We start from the raw sequence: 25,785 nt of genomic DNA on the forward strand, positions 1-25,785 counted from the left end.
TCAGGAATTCAAGCAGCCTGGCCAACATGGCGAAACCCCGTCTCCACTAAAGATACAAAAATCAGCTGGGTGTGGTGGTACACACCTGTAATCCCAGCTACTGGAGAGGCTGAGAAGGGAGAATCGTTTGAACCCAGGAGAAGAAGGTTGCAGTGAGTCAAGATCATACCACTGCACTCCAGCCTGGGTGACGACTCTGTCTCAAACAAAACAAACCAAAACAATTTTTGGTCAGGCGCAGTGACTCACACCTGTAATCCTAGCACTTTGGGAGGCCGAGGCAGACAGATCTCCCAAGGTCAGGAGTTTGAGACCAGCCTGGCCAACATGGTGAAACACTGTCTCTACTAAGAAAAAAATACAAAGAAATTAGCCAGGTGTGGTGGTGGGTGCCTGTAATCCCAGCTACTCAGGAGGCTAAGGCACAAGAATCACTAGAACCTGGGAGGCGGAGGTTGCAGTGAGCCGTGATCATGCTACTGCACTCCAGCCTGGGTGACAGGTCGAGAATCGGTCTTTAAAAAAAAGAAAAAAAAAATCTGCTTTTACGTTTTTATTTTTAAATAGTTAAGGGAAAAAAAATCCAAGATAAATATTTTGTGAAATGTGAAAACTATCTGAAATTCAAATTTCAATGTCCATGAATACCATTTTATTGGAACAGTCATTCTCACTGTCTATGGGTGTTTTGCACTTTTACAAAAGCAGTGAGTACTTGCAACAGAAACTGTCTATGGTACTGTCACTTCTTCATACTGTTATTTGTTTTGTTTTGAGACAGGGTCTCGCTCCGTCTCCCAGGCTGGAGTGTGGTGACGCCATCACAGCTCACTGCAGCCTCAACCTCCCTAAGCGCAGGTAATCCTCCCACGTCAGCCTCCCAAGTAGCTGTACTACAGCTGCACACCATGCCCGGCTACTCTGTCTTCTTTGTACAGATGAGGTTTCACCGTGTTGGCTAGGCTGGTCTCAAACTACTGCGCTCAAGCAATCCACCCACCTTAGCCTCCCAAAGTCCTGGGATAACAAGTATGAGCCACCATGCCACACCTGGCCTCCTTCATACTGTTGTTCAGTATACTACTACAAAACACAGTGAATCAGTTATACTCATGCAGCACAAAATCACTGCAGCATTAAAAAAAAAATAATAACCAGTATATACCAATCATGCCAGAACAAGAAAAAAGGAAGGGGAGTTACAAATGTCAGGTTTTTAAGGCACAGTGGAATATATTTTATTAAATGAGATGGCAAAACTTGTGTTTCTTATGCAATGACACTAAAAGAATACAACATATATAAGCACTGCCGGACCAACCACTCATCACAATACTCCCCACTCACAGAAAAGCAATGGTCAGAAGAAATATAAACTTTAGAATGAAATACCTCATCATAGCCACTTTTTCACAAAAAATAAAAATGAAAATAAGACTGCAACCAAAGTTAAGTTTCCAAGTGGCTTGTTAGCCAAAGAAAGCCAAGTACTAGTGATGACTAATTTAACAGTTAATTAAATGTTGATTGCAATAACCAAATGTGTTGAGAAAATAAACTCGCTGAAGTCTACTCGGCTCTCAGAAAGAACAGTTTTTCTCAGAGTTAAGGATATCAATATTCAATTTAAAAACAACACAAATGATTCTGAGTGCTATTTCTAAGTTCTTGATGAGCTGACAGATGTTACTGATACTGCTCAATTGTATGAGGAGTCAATGGCAAGTTTGAAGTGACCGGAAAATTAACCCCTATAAATAGTCTGAATGGAACAACCAGGGTAAGACCATTTTTTAAAAAGTTGAGAAATAAGAATTTGGTACTACTTGAAGTAGAATCTGCTAAGATGTGCTACATCTCATGGCAGCAAAAACACGCAGAATTAAAAGGACTTAGTTGGACATATTTTCAAAGCATATAAAAATGTAAGGTATTTAAAGACTATAGTTATTCACTGTCTTATTCATCAGTAGGTACTCTGGAAAATATTTGGATCTATCATGTTACTGAACCAGGAGTATCAATGAGGAGCACTGTTCACTCCTGTAAACTTAACCATAGTCAACTTCATGAATTTTTATTAACAATAGCTCAATATTCTGACATGCCTAACCACACAGAAGGTTGATAGTGGCTTAGCAGAGGTAAAGTTTCATTGCATTATTTTATTAGCTCATGCCAAAGATTAAAATTTTAGTAAATGAGAACCACTACCCTGCCAACCCTCCAACAACCAAACATTGAATTACTATATGAATTCGTTTTTGTTAGACTTGGTAATGCTTACGCATGAATTCAACCTAAAACTACAAAGCAAAACAGCATTTACGTGTGATCATACTAAAGTCATTTTGACAACTAAAATTGTTTGAATCACAAGCAATGTCAAGGTGCTTTATAGACTTCCTATGCCGTCAAAAAAAAAAAAAAAATCACAAGAAGCAAGATCTCCATTCTCACAAATTTGCAGATTTACTTTTGAGCTCATACTACCAGCAACATTTTTCAGACCTCAATGCAAATGCAAAGGCAACTGACATTTCAAAGTTCAATTAATTGTGCAATTGAGGAGCTACTAACCTAACTTTCACTTTGAAGTGATTAATCTGAATGTAATGGCATGTTAAAAACAACATTATCTAATGGAATTCTATAAATGCCTTCCACACTGATAAACATGCTATTAAAATCAAATGCTTTTGGAATGAGTACGTATTTTGAATAAAGTCAGTCAAGTCTCACCACGTATAACAGATGAACTTTGCAATTTTGGTAAACAGAACACTGAACCCCAATTATGCAAAATGTTATTCCCCCAAAAAAGTCCCATTCCTCTTATCAGTAGATACAAGGAAAATATTGTAACTAAATATTACCAAATTTTTTATTTTTTCAATTAAAAAATTTGTGGGAATTTGTTTTGTCTCTTGATGTAATACATTCTCCATTTTGCCTCTTGGCCAGCAATACCTAAAGTATTATCTGACCCTTCACATGAAAAATCTGTCAACTCCTGCTCTAACACTTCCTTACATTCTAGAGCAGGTGCTTACATGACCAAAGAAGAGTCAAGAATTTCATCTTTACATGTGTATGTGTGCATATATGTATGCATCAAACGTCACAGTTGAGTAAGAATCATAATACTGTACAAATATGCTGACAATCTGATAGGCCAGGAGAGTAAGTTCATTCTTGCTATTTCTTGTTTTCCCTTGATGGAAATATTAACATGAAATGTTAAAGTATCAAACCATTAAGTATCTGAGTAAAAGGCTGCAAAACTGATTTTTGGTTTTTGGTTTTTTAGACAAAAGTTATTACTGTAGACAACCATGGTAAAGGGAAAGAAAACAACAGCTTAACCAGTCAGGAAATATGATTAAATCCTTGCCTGCTCTATACCCTTTAAAGTAAGAACAATGCAACTCTCTCAAAAGATTGTTAGTATCAAGTAAGGATTAAGTAGAATATAGAACAGAATATTTTTTATTGATTTAAAAATGGTATTACTTCAGTTTTTACAAAACCTATATTATAAACATAAATCTCAAGATATCCACTGTATTCTATAAAATATGTATCAACTGTGATCATTAATTACTCTTCCCATTATGATTCTTCTCTCAGCAATTAATTTTAAAAAATTCTTCATCCAGCACCTCATCTTTCCAATTCCTCTGCCAAAGTACAGGCATCTTTTAAAACATACCCAGTCTGTCTCATCTTAGAGAAGTGCTCCCATGTCTCCATTTCTTCCTACTTATATGCCAAGTATTAGGACTAAAGTTGTCACTATGGCTAATGATCTTGGACCTAATTCACGGACAAAACATCCGCATGTAGTATCTGAATAGCTGAAAGGAAGACATCTATTTACTGAGTCCAGTCTACAGAAAAGTGGACAAAAGTAAATTTCTAACCTGTTCACACATGAGAATCTGCTTTACACAAACACAGATCTTAACCCCACTATGAAAGATTTGGCTCCACAAAGTCTGAGGGTAAGATCTGGGAATCTGATTTTTAACAAACCTGGCAGGTGCTCTGATGCAGCCAGTATAGCCTTCACCTCAAGACGGGTGCTTCACAATCTACTGATCTAAAATACAAAACCAGGCTAAAGACAGCAAACATGTGCTCTAGTAACAACTACACAGGTAAATAAGCGTTCTCTCTACATTTAAAGCTTCCTTTAAAAAACAAAATGTGACCAGGTGCAGTGGCTCACACCTATAATCCCAGCAATTTGGGAGGCCGAGGCAGGCGGATCACCTGAGGTCAGGAGTTCAAGACCAGCCTGACCAACATGGAGAAACCCTGTCTCTACTAAAAATACAAAATTAGCCGGGCATGGTGGCAGGCGCCTGTAATCCCAGCTACTCGGGAGGCTGAGGCAGAAGAATCACTTGAACCCAGGAGGCGGAGGTTGCGGTGAGCTGAGATCGTGCCATTGTACTCCAGCCTGGGCAACAAGAGTGAAGCTCTATCTCAAAAAAACAAAACAAAACAAAAGCAACATGAAAACGATAGTTTATAAAAGATACCATACATACACACAAAAGCACAAAGAATAAGAGTATAAACAATGTTTTAATTATGTAAATGAGGACAAAAAAGAAAAAAGCCTGAGTTGTTAAAAGCATACCTCCTACTCCAGGCACCAAATTTGGCGCAGTAGTACTCTGCCCAGAAGTGCCACTGGCAGTACTACCAGTAGTGCCACCCACAGTGCTGGCAGTGCCGCTGGAAGCTGATGAACTCTGGGAAGTCTGTGGAGCCCATGGATTGGGTAGTGGATCTCTATTTTCTGTACGGGAAGGTTGACTACCTTCACCAGAGGATGTATTGCTCACCAAGGAAGCAAATGGATTACCACCAAACTGTAATAAAAGACATAAAAATCACAAAGAATAAGCTTTTGTTTTAAATAAGATACGAAACTTTTTTCTTTTTTTTTTTTTTTTTTTTTTGAGATGGAGTCTCGCTCTGTCACCCAGGCTGAAGTGCAGTGGCGTGATCTCGGCTCACTGCAAGCTCCGCCTCCTGGGTTCACACCATTCTCCTGCCTCAGCCTCCCGAGTAGCTGGGACTACAGGCGCCCACCACCACACCCAGCTAATTTTTTGTATTTTTAGTAGAGACGGGGTTTCACCGTGTTAGCTAGGACGGTCTCGATCTCCTGACCTTGGGATCCACCCGCCTCAGCCTCCCAAAGTGCTGGGATTACAGGCGTGAGCCACTGCACCCGGCCACTGAACTTTTTAAAAATTGAAAACCACATTCCTCATATAAAAGCTACCCTCAATCATACACATATTTGTGTTAAAACAGAAGCTACTCCTTGGCCTGAACCTTGGAGCCAGTGGATCACCTGCTCTTGTGCAGCACTCAGCATTGGTTCCTGAATATCTGTGTACATGCGCCTTAAAGCATTATATCCCCCTGGGATGCTTTCTAGGTTACTCAAGGCTCGGTCCTGGTTCCTCATCATCTCCTGCATCATTGCTGGATTCCTGGCAAGTTCCAACGTCTAAGAAAAAGATTTCCGAAAAAATAAACAAAGAGAAAAAAAAGGCATTGAAATACACATGAATTACATTAATTACTTTATTAACTGCCATTAAACAAAGTTTATGGGAGGCCACTGTTTTGTTTTGTTTTTTTTTTTTTAACTTTTTTTGAGACAGAGTCTTGCTTTGTCTCCCAGGCTGGAGTGCAGTGGCATGATCTTGGTTCACTGCAAGCTCCGCCTCCTGGGTTCACACCCATTCTCCTGCCTCAGCCTCCCGAGTAGCTGGGACTACAGGGACCTGCCACCACACTCAGCTAATTTTTTTTGTATTTTTTAGTAGAGACGGGGTTTCGCCATGTTAGCCAGGATGGTCTTGATCTCCTGACCTCGTGATCCACCCGCCTTGGCTTCCCACAGTGCTGGGATTACAGGCGTGAGCCACCGCGCCCGGCCAGGAGGCCACTGTTTTGGACCAGCCTCCTGCACCATGCCCCAGCAGACCACACCAAACCAAAATAGAGCCACTTGTGCCAAATGCCACGTAATCAAAATGAACTATGAAAAGGGCCAGTTTTTCCCCCAAAACCATAGTAAGCTGCAGTCAACGTGAGTCACTGTAACAAGAAAGAGTTCCCTCCATTTTAACCCTATTAGGAAAGTAACTTTGAAATGACCCATCTGCTTTTTGTTCGTTTTTGCTTTCTTCAGCCGTTTTATGCCTATAAAGCCAACCTCTTCTGCTCAGCTCATGAGAACACTCTATTTTATAAAATGAGGTGTTGTCTGATTCTAGAATCACAAATAAAAACCAATTAAAGCTTTAAAGTTGTTGCAATTTTGTATTCAATATATAAGGCAGGAGATTATTTTAAATAATCCCTGGTATATTTCACCTCAAAAAAGCAACTTAGCATTCAAATAACATAATGAAGGAAGCACTTTGTTATGTGTGAATTTCCCATCTCCAGCATTGGACTTTTTGATTCTTAAGCCTTCAAAATAAACTATTTACAAAGATCCTTCAATTTAACAGAAAATTCAGAGTTCAAATAGCCAAATTAGTGCTTTGTTGAGTTTTCTTAAACAAAGATAAGGATTTCTCTCTTTAGCTTAACCATACATACAGGACAATCTCGTTAACCACAGAAAATTAAATAACAAATATATCATTCTTTAGCTAAACGAACTGAAAGAACTTTCTACATACTTGTCTCATTATATCTGGATTATTCAACATATGACTAATTTCTGGATTTCTCTGTATCAACTGCTGCATTTGTGGATTGGCCATAATTAATTGTCTCATCAGGTCAGGATTTGAGAGCATGCTCTGAACAAAGGGATTTTCCATGATCTGGACCATCATTTCAGGGTTAGACAAAAGTTGTCGCTGCATCTGACTCTGTAGTTCAGAGAAGTTGGTAGTATTCAAACCCAAGCTACTCAGACCTGCAAGTCCCCCAAGGCCACCTAAGAGGATAAAGGGCAAAAACATACAAATCAAAGTCAGAAAATTTATCATTAACATGACATAAAATATGAAGATGCAAAAAAGTATTAGTTGACCCAACAGTCTATTACAAGAAATCATTTAAAAACAAATCGAATACCTATTACTAATATTTAATTCCTATCATTGAAATTAGCCAAAAATTTACACTCTGGTTATTAAATTTAAGTAATAAAATCAACAAAATATATTTTCATGTGTGTAGTATAATACATAAATATATTCGGTCTTTCTCCTTCATCCTGAGTTACTAAAACTTCGGAATTTTCTGAGTGACAGGAGTATCTTTTATTATTCATTACAAGCCCTGTTGATCATTATGCTAATGAAGTGACTTAGGCCCCTGGATAGCCTCAGAAAGGAGCTGGTCACCAGAAAGACAAAGTGATTAAAGGGCTAAAACTTTCAGCCCCACCCACCAAGAAAGTAAGGGTAGGGAGGTGGAGATAGAGCTCTATGCAAATTCTTCAACAAGATTAAGAAAACTCAAAATGAAAAGCACATCTGAGTGTTAGGAGGGTTGTGCGCTGAGGAGACCTGGATGGAACCTTTGAGCCCAACTTCCATCCCCCACATACCCATACCTTGTGCCCTAATAATTATCTTCCAAGCATTTGTCTGTTTCTGAGTTGTATCCTTTATAATAAACAGGTAAACGTAAGTGTTTCCTTGAGTTCTAGGTGCCATTCTAGCAATTATTGAACCTGAGGAGGTGGTCAGGGGAACCCCCAATTTAGAGCTGGTCAGTCAGAAGTACAGGTAGCCTAGAACTTGTGACCAGTATCTGAAGTAGGGGCAGTCTTGCAGGACTGAGTCTGCTAACTTGTGAGATCGGATACTAACTGCAGGTAGGTAGTAACAGAAATGAAGCTGAATCTTGGACACAGAGCTGGTATTGGACAATTGGCTGGTGTCAGAAAAAAACACTCCAGATTATGCCAGCTAAAGGGAGAAATAATAAATACACACACCAGACTATACTTCTAATAATCTTTCCAAAAGACTAGTTTTTTATTAGCAGGAAGCAGAATTCACCTATAAACACTGGGTACAAGAGGGATGATACTGCCAGTCAAGGAGACAGAAAGCCAGGGAATACCTGGAAATAGATTTCTCTTTGGAGGACTTAAACCAAGGAGAAACCTAACAGAGCAACAGGATGACCAAGTGCTTATCACAAAGTGTTTACTTTGTAAAATTACATAACCAACCAAATGCATTCATTTCTCACTTACTGAGCACTTTTTATATATGTCAGAGACTATATTACATATGTATTGAGAATAAGGCAACAAGAAAGACATCCTCAGAACTCAATCTAGTGGGAAAGACAGACAAGAAAATAAATGTCTATACAGATGTTAAGTACTTCAGTAAAGAATATTCACAGGATATTATGGTAATATAACCCAAGTGGAATGGCTACTTTCAGAAGAAGAGATGACACTTAATGAGTCTGGAACATAAATACTTTGGCAAGGAAACGTGAAGAAGGTTAGGAGGGGGACTGAATACTAGGCACAATGAACACCATATACAAAAAGCACAAAGATAAATGTATTAATGCATTCTTAAAACCACAAAAACTTCAGTATGACTAACTACAGTAGCAGACAGCAGTGCTCACCAAACATTTCATTTTGCAGCCTTATTATTTCTTTTGCACTCGGACAGGCCTATGTGAAATGCCAAAGGACTACAAGAAATGATATGTGCCACTTCTGGCCAAAGTATAGCAGGTTCAACTTAAAACCCTGTAACTGTCTCTTCTGCCATGTTCCAAATGGTAGAGTTATAATACAGCAGAATGAAAAATGACTTTCATTAGCTTGAGTCTCTGAGGGACTATACGGATGGGCACCTTACAAACCGGTAAAAAGCAAGTAGCATGCAGAAAAATGTAGCAAGAAATGAAGCTTTGTTGTAATAAGCTGCTGAGTTTGGCTATTATCAAAAGAAAATGGATAACAGCACTTTGGCAGATCACAAATTCAGGACATCTATAACATCCTGGCTAACATGGTGAAACCCAGTCTCTACTAAAAATACAAAAAAATTAGCCAGGCGTGGTGGCACACTCCTATAATCCCAGCTACTCGGGAGGCTGAGGTAGGAGAATCGCTTGAACCTGGGAGGTGGAGGTTGCAGTGAGCCGAGATCGCGCCACTGCACTCCAGCCTGGGTGACAGAGCAAGACTCTGTCTCAAAAAAAAAAAAAAAATTCCACAAAACCTCAATATGTAAATCTAATATAGGCCAGGCACAGTGGCTTTCATCTGTAACCCCAGCATTCTGGGACGCCAGCAGGACACCGTAAGCCAGGAGTTTGAGGCTGCAGTGAGCTATGGATGGCATCATTGCACTCTAGCCTCAGTGACTGAGCAAGATCCTGCCTCTCTTAAAAAACAAACAAACTAATATAAGAAAAACAAAAGCAGTTTTAGGCTAGGCTGGCTTCCCAGACCTCCTTCCATGTGTTCAGGACGGTTACAAAATAACTAATGCAGTCTGGTCCCTTCCTTTTACAAATGAAAAAATCATTATTCAGGGACGCTGGCTTACGGTTAATAACCAGCTAATCTTACTCATACTAAATTATGTGGTAGTCAGATCAGGTATACACAAACTACATCTCTTTCATTATTAAAAAGAAAGGCGCCAACTGATATGTAAGAATATCCATATCCCTAACTACTTCCTTAATATCTACAATTATAGGAATATGGTTTTTTTAAATTTTTGTTGTTAAAGTGACAATGTTTTATTTTCTCATTTTATCTGAAACTACCCAGGAAGGGAAAAGAGTGTTTTTTCCCATCCCTACTGGAATGACTAAAGACACTTACCTAAACCAAAAGGGTTGCTAGTAGCAGAACCAGATGTGGAGTTACTATTAGGAGTTGATGACATAGTGACATTGCTTCCAGCTGTATTTGTTTGCTGAGCTGAATGATCCTGAGGCCTAGGGAAAATAATTAATCACAGAGTAAGCAGTAGAGCTGATTATTTTTAAAAGAACGACTGAAGGCCAAGCACGGTGGCTCACTCCTGTAATCCCAGCACTTTGGGAGGCCAAGGCTGGCCGATCGCGAGGTCAAGAGATCGAGACCATCCTGGCTAACACGGTGAAACCCCGTCTCTACTAAACATACAAAAAATTAGCCGGGCGTGATGGCGAGCGCCTGTAGTCCCAGCTACTTGGGAGGCTGAGGCGGGAGAATGGCAAGAACCCGGGAGGCGGAGCTTGCAGTGAGCGAGATCGCGCCACTGTACTCCTTCCAGCCTGGGCAACAGAGCGAGACTCCGTCTCAAAAAAAAAAAAAAAAAAAAAGAACCACTGAAATCCTGACATCTAGAAATAAAGGGTAAACTCTCAGACCAAATCAAATTATCATTTAGTAAAAAGCCTGAGAAAACTAAGCATTAGAAACAAAAAATACAAAATAAAATAAAACCCTACAAAATACAAAATATGCTGCAATTGCCCCTCCTCTCTCTGAGTATAATGTACACAAATATTTCATTAGTTTCAATCATATTGCTTATGTAAGAGAGGGAAGTAGGTTATCTCATAAGAGGGAAGCCAATGACCAGTTACACCCACAAAGCTTGACTATATAAAAAACTTTTTTATCTTGGCCAGGCATGGTGGCTCACGCCTGTAATCCCAGCACTTTGTGAGGCCGAGGCAGGTGATCACCTGAGGTCAGGAGTTCAAGACCAGCCTGGCCAACATGGTAAAACCCTGTCTCTACTAAAAATACAAAAATTAGCCGGGCATGATGGCACATGCCTGTAATCCCAGCTACTCAGGAGGCTGAGGCAGGAGGATTGCTTGAACCCAGGAGGCGGAGGTTGTAGTGAGCCAAGATTGCGCCACTGCACTCCAGCCTGGGTGACAGAGCGAGACTCTCGAAAAACAAACAAACAAAAAAAACCCACAACTTTTTTATCTATCCCCTTCTAGTTCTTGAGGGTTATAAGCCAGTTTTACTCTGGCCCTTGAAATTCTTGAAAACAATAAAAAGCGAGAGACTTCACCAAAAGAAAGCCAACAAATCAATATGATTAATAATTATTACTTTATTAATTTATTTTTTTTAAAGACAGAGTCTTGCTCTGTCACCCAGGCTGGAAGTGCATGGCATGATCTCGGCTCACTGTAACCTCCGCCTCCCAGGTTCAAGCGATTCTCCTGCCTCAGCCTCCTGAGTAGCTGGAACTACAGGTACACACCACTGTGCTGGGCTATTTTTTGTATTTTTAGTAGAGACAGGGTTTCACCATGTTGACCATGCTGCTCTGGAACTCCTGACCTCAGGTGATCTGCCCACCTCACTCTCCCAAAGTGCTCAGATTCCAGGTGTGAGCCACCAGGCCTGGCCTGATTATTAGTTAGTATTATCTCTAAAAGGAAATAAGCCAGGCAAGGTGGCTCATGCCTGTAATCCCAGCACTTTGGGAGGCCAAGGCTGGCGGATCACCTGAGTTCAGGAGTTCATGACCAGCCTGGCCAACATGAGGAAATCCCGTCTCTATTAAAAATACAAAATTAGCCGGGCGTGGTGGCGCATGCCTGTAATTCCAGCTACTTGGGAGGCTGAAGCAGGAGAATCGCTTGAACCCGGAGGCAGACGTTGCAGTGAGCTGAGATCGCGCCGTTGCACTCCAGCCTGGGTGACAAGAGTGAAAATCTGTCTCAAAAAAAAAGTAAGGAAATAAAAAAACTCTTCCAGATGATACCAGGTGAGAGTTTTGAATCCCACTCATTGCTTCTTTCCCTGAATTTAGCTAAGGCACACATTTTTCCATTTTAACGTCTCTGAAATCAGGATCTGTCTTACAATTGCTGACAGCCAGGCATCAACTACATGCCTGCACATGTAGTCTACATGACTTCAACTGAATGCCTGGGTACACTGTTGTATCATACGTAATGGGCTTAGTTACCACATTAAGTGTCTTCAAAATAATTACACTATTAATTGGTACTGATAGAAGTTACCATGTATTCAGAATAGCACCAAAATAGAAGGAATATTTTGAATGAGTAAAGCAAGTATTTGCTGTTGGTGAATACCAGCATAAAAACTTACAGAATGAGTGTTAATGGCTTGGAACAAAATCCTGGAGAAAATACTGGAAAGCTCTTTTAAGCAACGCTACACTACCAACACTCTTGACAGAACAGAGTTTGATACTGTATGAAAAAATATGGACACTGACAACTAAGTCTTTGTGTTATGCAAGAGTGATATGATAAAATTCCATACCCATGTAAGTCTAAAGGAGCTCTTTCACTAAGTATAAAATAAACATTTTAAGTGACAAGAAAAGATCAATTCAGTTAGCAGTATTCTTTCTTAGTGATATACAAAGGTATCTCTTTAAACAGCTGGACACTGTGGCATGCACCTACAGTCCCAGGCTGACATGGGAGCATCACTTGAGCCCAACCTGGGCAACATGGCATGACTCTGTCTCTTTAAAAAAAAAAAAAAAAAAAGTTCCTTAGACTTAATGAAATATGATTATCAATTTGTGGTTTGCTAAGGAGATAAGTTACTCATGATCTTTGTCTAAAAATTTCCTTACTAAAAGAAAAGCTAAAAACTTGCTTGTTCTAATGCAAATAAGTTAGATATGATAACTAAATACCAATGAACCTTGTAAAATATGAAATGGTTATCTGACAATCGTGTAAGCATTAACATGGAATCACTTTTTTAAAAAAAATTGTTATCGACAGCAAGGAAAGAATTTTAACTATTTAAATATTAATGACAGGGAAAGTAATTTACAGCCAACACTAGTTACTTCTAGAAGTATGAACATTTATCCACGATTTTAAAGCTGCACATCTTCCAAAATCATACCTGTTTTGTGTTTTAATGACAAGGTGAACAGTAAGTCCATCATGAATTCCATGCTGACTCAAGGTATCTTGATCTTTCAAAATTTTTCCAGCAAATATCAACACAAGTTGGTCAGTATGCGATTTAAAACGTTTAGAGATTTCTTCCTTAAACTAAATAAAAATAAAATAAGTATGTATTACAGTTGTTTGCACAGCACCATACAGTCTAGTTTCTACAGGTACCTCATAGAGGCCCCTACTACAGACACTACAATTCAAACACCGTAATCCCAGTGTTCCAGGAGGCTGAGGCAGGAGGACTGCTTGAGTCCAGGAGTTCGAGGCTGCAGTGAGCTATTATCACACCACTACACTCCAGCCTGGGTGACAGAGTGATAGCCCACCTCTAAAAACAAAACAAAACAAAAAATCCCCAATTCAAACAATATAGAGATGCATCCTTTTTATGTCAGTATCTTGATCTTAGTAAGAAATTATTATTACTTCATCTCTAAAACAAAGGTCCTACTATAGGTGCATATATCCTATATTCGATCCTCTGCTAAGGCCTAACAATGCATTGCTTCCCAATATCCTTATTCTTGTTATGTGAGACCAAATTTAGTTCGAGCCACAATTAGCTCTTACCACGTCCAAAATAATCCATTCCTCAGACTTCTATCTTCAGTCCTGTTCCTTTCTTTCTAGTTGAATACAGTATACACAGCCAATCTCATATTCTTGGCCTAGGGGTGGAGTATCTCTAATGCAAATACCCCCAATCTGAAATGCACCAACATCCAAAACTTTTGAGTATCCATGACACTCAAAGGAAATGCTCACTGGAGCATTTCAAACTTTGGATTTTCAAATTAGGAATGCTGAACCAGTAAGTATATAAGGCAAATATCCCGAAATCAAAAAAAAAAAAAAAATCTGAAATCTGAGACACTTCTGGTCCCAACTCTGTTTAAAAAAAAAAAAAAAAAAAAAAGTTTTTGGATAAAGTATACTTAATCTGTATTATACTGACCATCCTTCCCACTTACTTTATTCAGTATTTATTAACAAGCAGTACTATGGAAAATCAAAGATAAAAGACACAACTCTTTCCCTGAAGGTGAACAGTCCAATGAGAGTCAAGTAAAACCATGAAGTCCAAAGGAAGCATAAAGGGAAGTCAGGGAAGGCTTTCCATAAGTGAAAACTAAATAAAGACAACTAAATAAAGTAACCGATAAAACCTGAAGAAAGGCTTTCCAGGGACCAGACACATAAAACCAGACAAGAGAAAAGAGCATCGTGCTATAAAGAAAAACTTACTTATACTATTCTCAGATCTTTACCAAAATCACCAGTATGCTTAGGCTTTACCAGACTGTCCAAATAGGAAAGCTTCAGAGTGGGCCCAGGAATCTACATTAAAAGACTGGCTCAAGACATCAGTCCAAATTCAGAAAAGAATCACATCTTCAAACCACTCTATCTCACTGTCCCACAGCAGTGTATCTCAATAGATGAGGAAACTGCTGCCAAGAAGGTGTTTTGGAAATATATAGGGGTATTTTTCTGGTTGTCATGATAAATGGAAAGACATTAAATGACAAAATGTCTGAGATTTAAAAAATCTTGTGGGAACAAGGAAGGGAAGGCATATATAAAAAACATGATAAGCTACATATAATTGTTGAGAATCAGAGATAGGTGCATGAAAGTTCCTAACACTCCACATTTATGTCTGAATAAAATTTTCCATAATGAAGTTACAACAGCCAATGTAAACAACTGGTTTTTAAAAAATCTGTTTTACCTTTGTCAACTCCCATACACATTGCTAACATTCTGAAAAATACCAAAAAAAGCATAAAGATAACACAAAACTATACTTCAGTACATATTCTGAAGCTTTTCCGTCTGCATTTTCTTTCCTTTATTTGAAATCCTATGATACATAATCGTTCTATCTAAGATAAGCAATTTCCAAGTAACAGAAAATCTTCATAGAACACCATTTGCATGATATTCTATATCTGGAAACAGGTCATAATTTAACTATCCTCCCATTATTAGACATCTCGTTTTTCCCTTTAGTACCTATCCAAAATAATAATATAATGAATGGCAGAACACATGGTTTGTAAGAATTAAACGAGAATGTATATAAATGCAAACATCAGGTATATAGGCAGTAGTCAATAAATGGCAGCTACTACTATGCCAGTTCTCTTAATACTCAACAATTTTGTGAGGAAGAGAGTTTTTAATCCTATTTCAGACACAGAAAAAGAGGTTACAGATGTCTCCCCTCCCCCACACTGACACAGCTAATAAACTGGTAGTTAGGATTCAAACCTAGATTTGACTTCAAAGACAAACCTACCCAGATTAACTATTTTTCATATGCAAAATGAGAGGGTAAAACTAGATTTGTGTTTCTTAACCTTAAACTCAGAAATCCTTTCCAAAATCTTTGATATCCCTCGTTATTCTGAAATAAATGACTTAATTATTTAACACACAGTTATATAGCATTTTATCATATTTTAGGATTTGAAGGTAAGATGCTAGATTAAACACATGCATCTGGCCGGGCGCGGTGGCTCACGCCTGTAATCCCAGCACTTTGGGAGGCCAAGGCGGGCGGATCACAAGGTCAGGAGATAGAGAACATCTTGGCCAACATGGTGAAACCCTGTCTCTACTAAAAATACAAAACTTAGCTGGGCATGGTGGTGCATGTCTGTAATCCCAGCTACTCAGGAGGCTGAGGCAGGAGAGTCACTTGAACCTGGGAGGCAGAGGTTGCAGTGAGCCAAGATTGCACCATTGCACTCCAGCCTGGGCGATGAGAGCGAAACTCCGTCTCCAAAGAAAAAAAAAAAAAGACATGTATCTATTCTTACATCCTTTCAAATACCTACAAAAAAAATAGTATTTTTTAAACTTTATGGAGACATAACTCATACCACGTAATTCACTCATTTAAAGTATACGATTCAATGGTTTCTGGAGTATTCACAGATATGTGTTACAATCAATTTCAGAACATTTTCTTTACCTCAAAAAAAATCTATACCCTACAGCTATCACCCACCTATGGCTCATCACTTCCAACCATAAGAAACCAGTAATTTATACTTTCTGTTTCCATACGAGTATTTCATATAAATGCAATATTATAACATATGGTCTTTGTGACTAGCTTCTTATACTTGGCATGTTTTCAAGATTCACCCATGTCACAGCATGTGTCAATACTTCATCTCTGTGGCCAAACAGTATTCCATTGTATAGATATACCACCTATTTTGCTTATCCACTCATCAGGCGATAAGCATTTGGGTTGTTTTTACCTTTTGGCTATTATAAACAATGTGATACATTTATCTCAGAGAAATCGACAGACTAAATGGGCAAAAATGAATTAGTAAAAATAGAAAAGATATGAACAATTAACATATGACCTAACTGGGCATACACAGACCACCAAACCCAACAACTACAGAATAAGCATTCTTTTTAAGTGCCTTTACTAAATTAGACTACATATGCTGGGCCATAAAGAAAGTCAACATATTTCAAAAAATTAAAATCTGACCAAGTTGTACTCTGTGACCACATGCAATTAAACTACCAAAAAGATAACAAGAAATCAAGTGTTGATCAATTGGAAAAGATGACCTAAGTGGGATACAAAAAGACCTAACCATTGTTTTAAAGGGGCACCATATACTGGACTATCACTAGCAGAGTAAAAAGATAAGCCCTTAAAGAGACAATTTGCAACACAACCAGCACAGCTCAAATCCAGATTTCATAATCTCTACAAATCACCAAGAAACACAACCCAAGTGAAAAATGGCCAAGAAATTGAAACAGGAATTTCACAAAAATGAAATCCTTTACATTTAAATGGCAAACAACACAGGTAACTTTAAATTAAAACCAGTGACAAATGTGCACTGAATGGTTCAGCTTAAGACTGTTAAAGAGTGTTACACAGGATGCAGAGCAACTGGAAACCACACACACTGTGGGTACAAGTATAAATCAGTACATTTTGGAATAATATTTTGCAACAGAAGTTGAACATATGCTTACCCTATGACCCAACAATTCCACTATTTAACAAATTACATGTCCACAAAAAATACAATCAACATTCGAACCAGTATTACTTGTATTAGCCAAAAACTGCAAACAATCCAAATGTCCCTCAACTGTAAAACAAACTATAGTATAGTCATTTAATAGATTACCCCCAATGACAACAAATGAACTACTGCCACATATCATCACGGATACCTCAACACAGAGCGAAAAAGCCAATCACAAATGAATATAAATTGTATGATTTTATTTATTTGAGTTTTTTTTGTTTTTTTAAGGGTTGGGGACAAAATCCATGGTGTCCAAAGTGAGAATAGTGGTTACTTTAAGTTTGCAAGTGACTTCTTGGGAGTTGGTATCATGTTGTACTTTCTCGACCTTTAGGCTAAAACACGAACCTGTACGTTTATGACACATGTTTTCTTCTATACTGTACTTTAATAAAAATAGTTTTAAAAGTTGACTGTGAACTTTTAAGCTGCAGCAGGGGCTGGGCGTGGCGGTTCATGACTGTAACCTCAGCACTTTGGGAGGCCAACATGGGAGGACTGCTTGAGCCCAGGAGTTGGAGGCTGCAGTGAGCTATGATCGTGCCACTGCACTCCAGCTTGGTCAACAGCTTGGTCAACAGAACCAGACCCTGTCTCAAAAAAAAAGAACAGAAACATCAAGAAGTCGAAACACAGCCAGCTCTCCTGAGTATTTCAATTTCAAATTATTCCCTTCCCCAAAGCTAAAATATGCCTCACTGGGAGTGGGCGCAGTGGCTCACGCTTGTAATCCCAACACTTTGGGAGGCCAAGGTGGGTGGATCACCTGAGGTCAGGAATTCGAGACTAGCCTGGCCAACATGGCGAAACCCCGTCTCTGCTAAAAATACAAAAATTAGCTGGGTGTCGTGGCACACACCTGTAATCCCAGCTACTCGGGAGGCTAAGGCACGAGAATCAACTGAACCCAGGAGGCAGAGGTTGCAGTGAGCCAAAATCGCGCCACTGCACTCCAGCCTGGGTGACAGAGAGGGACTCATCTCAAAAAAATAAAATAAATAAAATAAAATAAAAAAATATATATATATACATATAATACATATATATATGCCTCATCTTGGGCAGGTCAACTGAAAGGAAATGGAATGAAGAGAACTTAGTTTTAGGTAGCAGACCAGACTGGATATAAGACATGAAAATGACAACAGAGATAATCACCGAAGGCTAACAAGATGATCCATTAACATTGTATGTGGCAGAGACAATTAAAACCTGATATCCAAAACAGCTGTAATCTCAAAATCTAATAGAACAGCAATGAATATAGCTCAGTTGAACCTCTGGTAACATTTAAAGACAGGAGTCTCCTAACCATGAGTTGTCAGTATCAGTATCTGAAGGATAATCAGGGCTTTCTGGACAGACTAAGGGCTTCTCTACAATGTACTAGATGCAGTAGAGTAGGACACTACAGTACACATTCAAAAACTACCTCCATTAATCATTATTATACAGCTATGCTGTACCTGGCACCACACACACATTTTCACATTCACTCCTTACAACAAAACCTCAAGAAACCAAACCAAAGTCCTGACAGACATGTGAGAAATCATGTTCACTGGCAAAATTACAGAGCTGTTGACAATTAATGTCATAGATACTGGGATCCTCCAACCTCATGGGACTCTTGGTTCTGGAGGGGTATCTTAAGTCTTGAAGTATGAATTTCTGGCAGTTCATGCTAAAAGTTGGACACATGTTAAAAATGGTGCTAGCATACAGTACAGTTCTAGGGAACTACAGACAACTGCATATGACTACCATTTATAATTCAGTTCTTATAAATTTCAAACCACCAATGTCACCTAATTTAGATATTAGAACCACTTCCAAGTAGAAGGCTACTGTTAAATTGATTTGTTCTGAGTGAAAAATATACAAAACTTGGAACAAGCAAGCAAAAACCAAGAGATACGCAACTTTGTAAGTTCAGCTGTCTGCCATTCTATTTGAAACAAAGCTAAATGAATCTTAAGTTTAATTGTACCATCCCAGATATGGTACACTTTTCCAAATAAACCATATTTTAGAAAATTAAATCAAGCTAAATAATGTAGTGTTTTTATCTAAATGGAATTTGTTCTACAGCTAAAAATTCTGCACATACTTCAAATATCTTTTACTTCTATTCTGCTTCCTATAGAATAAAAAGTTTTCAGATTACACTGTCTTCAAAATTTCTAGAAATTTTCTAACATTTGAACGTAACTTCCTTGTCTGTTTAATCTACACTTTTATCATACAACAGCAAAAATCAGAAGCTAAATAGTATTGATATAGAAAAACTTAATTAGCCATCTTAGAAAATCTCAAAGCTGTTTAGACAGAGGTAGCTCACTGACACTATTCCTCTGCACAAAAATAAAACTTACTACAATTATACAAAATATTTTCAGCCAGGCGCAGTGGCTCACATCTGTAATCCCAGCACTTTGGGAGGCCGAGGCAGGCGGATCACCTGAGGTCAGCAGTTTGAGACTAGCCTGACCAACATGGAGAAACCCCGTCTCTACTAAAAATACAAAATTATCTGGGCATGGTGGCACATGCCTGTAATCCCAGCTACTTGGGAGGCTGGGGCAGGAGAATCGCTTGAACCCGGGAGGTGGAGGTTGTGGTGAGCTGAGATCATGCCACTGCACTCCAGCCTGGGCAACAAGGGCAAAACTCCGTTTTAAAAATAATAATAATAACAATAATAATAATTAATAAATATTTTCATCTAGGGAATAGCCAGAACCATAAAGGAAGAATTTTTGTAATTTCCATTAAAAAGATTACCTAGATTAACTTATTTTTATCCTTAAGCCTATGTGGTCACTATTAACTCAAAATGAAAGATACATGATAGAATGGGCGTCAAAGTATCCATATTTCCTACAAATGTACATCCAACTCTGGTCTTGCACTGATAACCTACAATAACTACAGGCCAGAGAACTGAAAGCTGAGAATTACTAAACTCTTTCTCAACAACCATAAGAATCAAAATTCTAATGCACCTTTAATAAGCAATTTAATGATTTCAAAATGAACCCAGCACAGACAAAACAACTTTCAGTAACCCCTCATTTTTTTCAACATCATCCAAAAGCCAGGTGTTACACATGAGTGGATTCTCCAGCTAACTGAAGGTTACCCCTGTGTGAGCACCAAAATTGTTTTCCATTCTACTGCATGTAATTTTAACTTTTGATAATGCTGAGTTACTGGTGTGAATATCAACTGCAGTTCTGCAATATAATGATAACTGTTCCAGACTCTCAAGGTATCCTGTATCTGCCTTTTTCTTTTTCTTATTTTTTTTAACCAGACTGTCAAGTTCTTGTCTTGAAAGCATACCTTCTTTCTCCCCTAAATTTTCTATTTTTAATCTGAGGAAGAAGCAGCAAATAATTAAGAGAAGTTAGAAAACTGTATCAAATAGAGTGCGCAAAGAATGTGAAATGCTGTCCTGAAACGAAAATGTGTCAAGATTTAGTTTATCAACTTTTAGGGTGCCAATCTCAGCTGCTGAGGGCTGACTTTGCTTACTCCCTGTTCTCGATTGTTTTCGAGAAGAAAGTAAGACACACATATGGAGGAAAGAGAGGAGAATCAAGGTTAGGAAAGAATATTTTTGAAACATGTAGGCCTGAATTCAAATCTTGGTTTTGCTACATATTAGTTGTGTGACCTGGAGGATGTTACCTGTCTCTGAGCCTTGGTTTCTTCATCAGGAATAGAGATATTTATTCTGCAGGGCTGATGGGAGAATTAAGAGACATATGGAAATTTCCTGGGCACAATTCACTCACTAAGACATTCAAATATTGCTAACCTAATTATGCAAGGATAAACTCTTAACTGTAAACACTCTGAAAATGGGGTTAATCTGACTTTAAAAGCAACATTGTCACCCTTTACAAACATTCCAAAATCCAACCATCCAAACTTGCTTTTAAACAACCACTCTCTATCTCACCTATTAAACATCCGGGGGTTTGGGAATCAACCTATCCAAAAGTAAAATTTACTTCAGCTCTGAAGATAAAACATACACAATTTCATTTCCTGCAGAATCACATATTAACAGCATTTAGCAAGGATTCTCTAAATAGTTATCTGAATACTGTATTCAAATCTTTGCTATTTCAGTATTTTAAGGCAGAGATCCTTCAAGAGTCTATTTTTGAATTAGCTCCTTACTCAATATTGCTAACAATATTTGAAAAAATGTCCATAAATCATCCATATACATGGTTCTCTCAGTTAACACTCTCCAAGAGTCTGATGTTTAACCTTAAAGTTAGTAGTCTTATTTAAAACACTGCATAACCCTTTATACAAGGATGCCAAGTATCAGAAACAACTACACTGAATATGTAACACATATGAGAAAGAGGCACTCTCTCATAAAACTGTACACAGCCACAAATGTTAGTGTATCATTTAGAAAATTTATTTTTTAGATTCTCTATGATTTAAATCTGACAAGAATAACAAACTAAATGTTTCACTATTCACATGCTAGGATAGATATACTTCCTTCTATTGCAAAAACTTAAAACTCAATTCACCAGTGAACAAAAGGCTGTAGGGAAAGAAACCAATATAAGTAAATCATATAAACTCTGAGTCAGGTGCTTTATGCATACGATGTCACGAAATCCTCCAAACAATCTACTGAAGCAGGTATTACAGGGTATGTTAAAAATGTAGCCAGTGAGGCTGAGATGATTAAAGCTCCTTATCCATCATCAGATTTCTCCAATTCTAAGGTTCATGCTCTCCTTACTCAAAATAGTAATAAGCAAACCAAAACAATAAATCATAAAAGTAATAAGTAATAGTCTAATGAGCTAGTTCTACATGGAAAGACTACCAAGGTAATACAAGTAGAAAGAGTAAGATAAAGAAAATTGTGGGTGGTTGACCCCATTTGCTTAACAAAAGTCAAAAATTATATATGAACATACAAATACCTTTCTGGACAGAATCACCAAAAAAAAAAAAGTTAACTTTACCTTTTATCCTGAATGGGCCCCCCCACCTTTTTTTTTTTTTTTTTTTTTTGAGACTAAGTCTCACTCTGTCACCCAGGCTGGAGTACAGTGGTGCCATCTTGGCTCACTGCAACCTCCACCTCCCGGGTTCAAGTGATTCTCCTGCCTCAGCCTCCCGAGTGGCTGGGACTACAGGTGCGCCCCACCACATTGGCTAATTTTTTTATTTTTTAGTAGAGATGGGGTTTCACTATATTGGCCAGGCTGGTCTTGAACTCCTGACCTTGTTATCTGCCCGCCTCAGCCTCCCAAAGTGAGGCACCGCACCCAGTCCCCTTTTTTACACTTTTCAACATCATTTGAATTTCTTAAAGTAAAAATATACATAAGGTATTTTTTTAATGTAAAAGTTATATCCTTTAAGAAAACTGGAGAGAGCTGTAAAGAGTAAAAAAAAAAAAAAAAAAATTGCCGGGCGTGGTGGCTCACGCTTGTAATCCCAGCACTTTGGGAGGCCGAGGCGGGCGGATCACGAGGTCAGGAGATCGAGACCACAGTGAAACCCTGTCTCTACTAAAAATACAAAAAATTAGCCGGGCGTGGTGGCGGGCGCCTGTAGTCCCAGCTACTCGGAGAGGCTGAGGCAGGAGAATGGCATGAACCTGGGAGGCGGAGCTTGCAGTGAGCCGAGACTGCGCCACTGCACTCCAGCCTGGGCGACAGAGCAAGACTCCGTCTTCGGAAGAGCGTCCGATAAAATTTACCCCCAAGTTTTAGACATCTGTATAAGCAGCTGCTTAACCAGTAAACCAGGCAGACTGTTGCCGTATCTATAGGACATCAAACTAACTCACAGTTGTATACATTTACCTGGAAAAAACAGAGCTCAGGTCTAGCAACAATATTTTGCAAATACACACATATATTTTCATGCCTATAATAAATGGAATCTGTGAAGTATGCTAATCCAACAGTCTCTGCAAACAGCAGATTTAAGTATCAACTTCAGTCTCTAAAAAAAGCTCCTAATCTCAATTTAATGGTATTTGTATAGTTTAACTTCACTTTTCAAATTAATTTTTTTTTTGAGTCGGAGTCTCACTCTGTTGCCAGGATAGAGTGCAGTCACACGATCTCAGCTCACTGCAACCTCCACCTCCCGGGTTCAAGCGATTCTCTTGCCTCAGCCTCTCGAGTAGCTGGGACTACAGGTGCACACCACCACACCCAGCTAATTTTTGTATTCTTAGTAGAGACAGGGTTTCACCATGTTGGCCAGGACGGTCTCGAACTCTTGACCTCATAATCCGCCTGCCATCATGATTGTATACACTTATGAAGTACAACATGATGTTTTGATAGATGTAAACAATGTGGAGTGATTAAATCAAGCTAATATATCTATCACCTCTCTTATCTTTTTTGTAGTAGCAGCTGCTGGTACAGGAAAGTAACTGTAATAATGCCATCATACATTTAAGTTGACTAAGAATAAACACATTTTTTCAAAATCACATTGTTAAAATATTCCTAAGACTACTATTTTCTTTCCGTCTGGGCAACACGGCAAAATCTTGTCTCTATAAAAACAAACAAAAAAATAAAAAACAAAAAAAAGTACAAAAAATAGCTGGGCGCGGTGATGCACGCCTGTAGTCCCAGCTTCTCCAGAAGCTGAAGTGGGAGAATCGCTTGAGCCCAGGAGGTCAAGGTCACAGTGAGCTGTGATCGCACTACTGCACTTCAGGTTGGGTGATAGAACAAGACTCTGTCTAAAAAAGGAAAAAAAAAAATCCCAACTAGGTACAAAATATTGCAGATAAATATTTAAAACACTATTTGGTCATTCAATAAATACTTGTCTACTCAGTGTGTGCCCAGGACACAATGCTAGGCAACATGGGATTAGAAAGTAAGCAAAACAGTCCCTGCCCCTGAAGTTCTTACAGTACTCGGGGGCGGGGGGTGAAGGAGACAATCGATATAATCACAAAATGGTATCAGAGATTACAATCAATGATCTGATATAGACTGATAAGTCCAATTACCCTCTGATGAACTAACATTTAAATAAACTTTTTTAAAAAAGATACAGAGTAGGGCTGGGCACGGTGGCTCACGCTTGTAATCCCAGCATTTTGGGAGGCCGAGGCGGGCAGATCACGAGGTCAGGAGATCAAGACGGTGAAACCCCGTCTCTACTAAAAATACAAAAAATTAGCCGGGCGTGGTGGCGGGCGCCTGTAGTCCCAGCTACTCGGAGAGGCTGAGGCAGGAGAATGGCGTGAACCCGGAAGGCTGAGGTTGCAGTGAGCGGAGATGGCGCCACTGCACTCCAGCCTGGGTGACAGAGCGAGACTCCGTCTCAAAAAAAAAAAAAAAAAAAAAAGGATACAGAGTATTGCTATGTTGCCCAGGCTGGCGTGGAACTCCTGGGCTCAAGTAATTCTCCCATCTCAGCCTCCCAAGTAGCTGGGACTACAGGCTTGCACCACCATACCTAGCTCTTCAATCAACTTCTAAAGACTGAAAAGCCAGTCAAAGGAAAGTCAAGGCAGTTTGGGGCAGTGGATCGGTGAGGCCTCCCAAGTTTGTACTGGGTTTGAATCTAGAGTCTACTACTTAATATGTGTATGAATTTGATCACATTATTATGAGTCTCAGTATCTTTTTTTTTTTTTTTTTTAAAGACAGAGGCCAGGTGCGGTGGCTCACGCCTGTAATTCTAGCACTTTTGGGAGGCAAAGGCGGGCGAATCATGAGGTCAGGAGTTCAAGACCAGTCTGGCCAACATAATGAAACACCGCCTCTACTAAAACTACAAAAAATTAGCCGGGTGTGGTGGTGTGCACCTGTAACCCCATCTACTCAGGAGGCTGAGGCAAAAGAATCGCGTGAACCCAGGAGGCGGAGGTTGCAGTGAGCTGAGATTGCACCACTGCACTCTAGCCGGGGCAACAGTGCAAGACACTGTCTCAAAAAAAAAAAGACAGTTTCCCTCTGTCGCCAAGGCTGGACTGCAGTGGCAAGATCTCGGCTAGCTGCAACCTCTGCCTCACAGATTCAAGCGATTCTCCCACCTCAGCTTCCCGAGTAGCTGGGACCACAGGCGTGCACCACCACACCCGGCTATTTTTTGTACCTTTTTTTTTGAGACGAAGTCTCACTCTTATCCCACAGGCTGGAGTGCGATGGCATGATCTCGGCTCACTGCAACCTCCACCTCAGCCTTCCGAGTAGCTGGGATTACAGGCACGCACCACCACGCCTGGCTAATCTCGTATTTTTAGTAGAGACGGGGTTTATCCATGTCGGTCAGGCTGGTCTCAAACTCCTGACCTCATGTGATCCACCCACCTTGGCCTCCCAGAGTGCTGGGATTAGCGGCATGAGCCACCATGCCTGGCCAGCATCTTCATTTTTTAAAAAAAGGATAATAATAGTGCTTTCAGCATAAAGTTGTGTGACATTTTTAAAAAATATGATGCATCATGCCTTATATATCATGCCTGCAATAAATATTGGCCATTATGTCATTGTCATTAGGAGCATTTGCAAAGGTTCAAAAAGGGGAAGAAAGAGCCAGTGATATTTGAGGGTAGGGGAAGAGACAATACAAACTGGCTGAAACGCAACGAAAACAGGAGAAAAGGTAGGTGGAAGCACATCCTGAAAGCTTTATTAGCTGTGCTAATTCAGTAGTCACTAGCTACATATGGCTATTAAGCACTTGAAATGTGGCTACTTCAAAGTGA

The 25,785-nt window shown here is 39.2% G+C and overlaps 1 protein-coding gene across 2 annotated transcripts in view; it reads right to left on the reverse strand.

The window, feature by feature from the left end:
* The window catches only part of UBQLN1 (ubiquilin 1), a 48,450-nt gene that overhangs the window by 13,043 nt on the left and 9,622 nt on the right, over positions 1-25,785 (reverse strand). For both annotated transcript variants that reach the window (XM_032164383.2, XM_032164382.2), the window contains exons 2-6: positions 12,902-13,053; positions 9,872-9,987; positions 6,723-6,985; positions 5,375-5,533; positions 4,649-4,883 (exon numbers count right to left, since the gene is read on the reverse strand). In XM_032164383.2, coding sequence (XP_032020274.1) covers positions 4,649-4,883; positions 5,375-5,533; positions 6,723-6,985; positions 9,872-9,987; positions 12,902-13,053 — 925 coding nt within the window. The remainder of the gene's footprint in view (positions 1-4,648; positions 4,884-5,374; positions 5,534-6,722; positions 6,986-9,871; positions 9,988-12,901; positions 13,054-25,785) is intronic.

This window comes from Hylobates moloch, unplaced genomic scaffold (genome assembly GCF_009828535.3).
Source record: "Hylobates moloch isolate HMO894 unplaced genomic scaffold, HMol_V3 SCAFFOLD_10, whole genome shotgun sequence".
Classification (NCBI taxonomy): Eukaryota; Metazoa; Chordata; class Mammalia; order Primates; family Hylobatidae; genus Hylobates; species Hylobates moloch.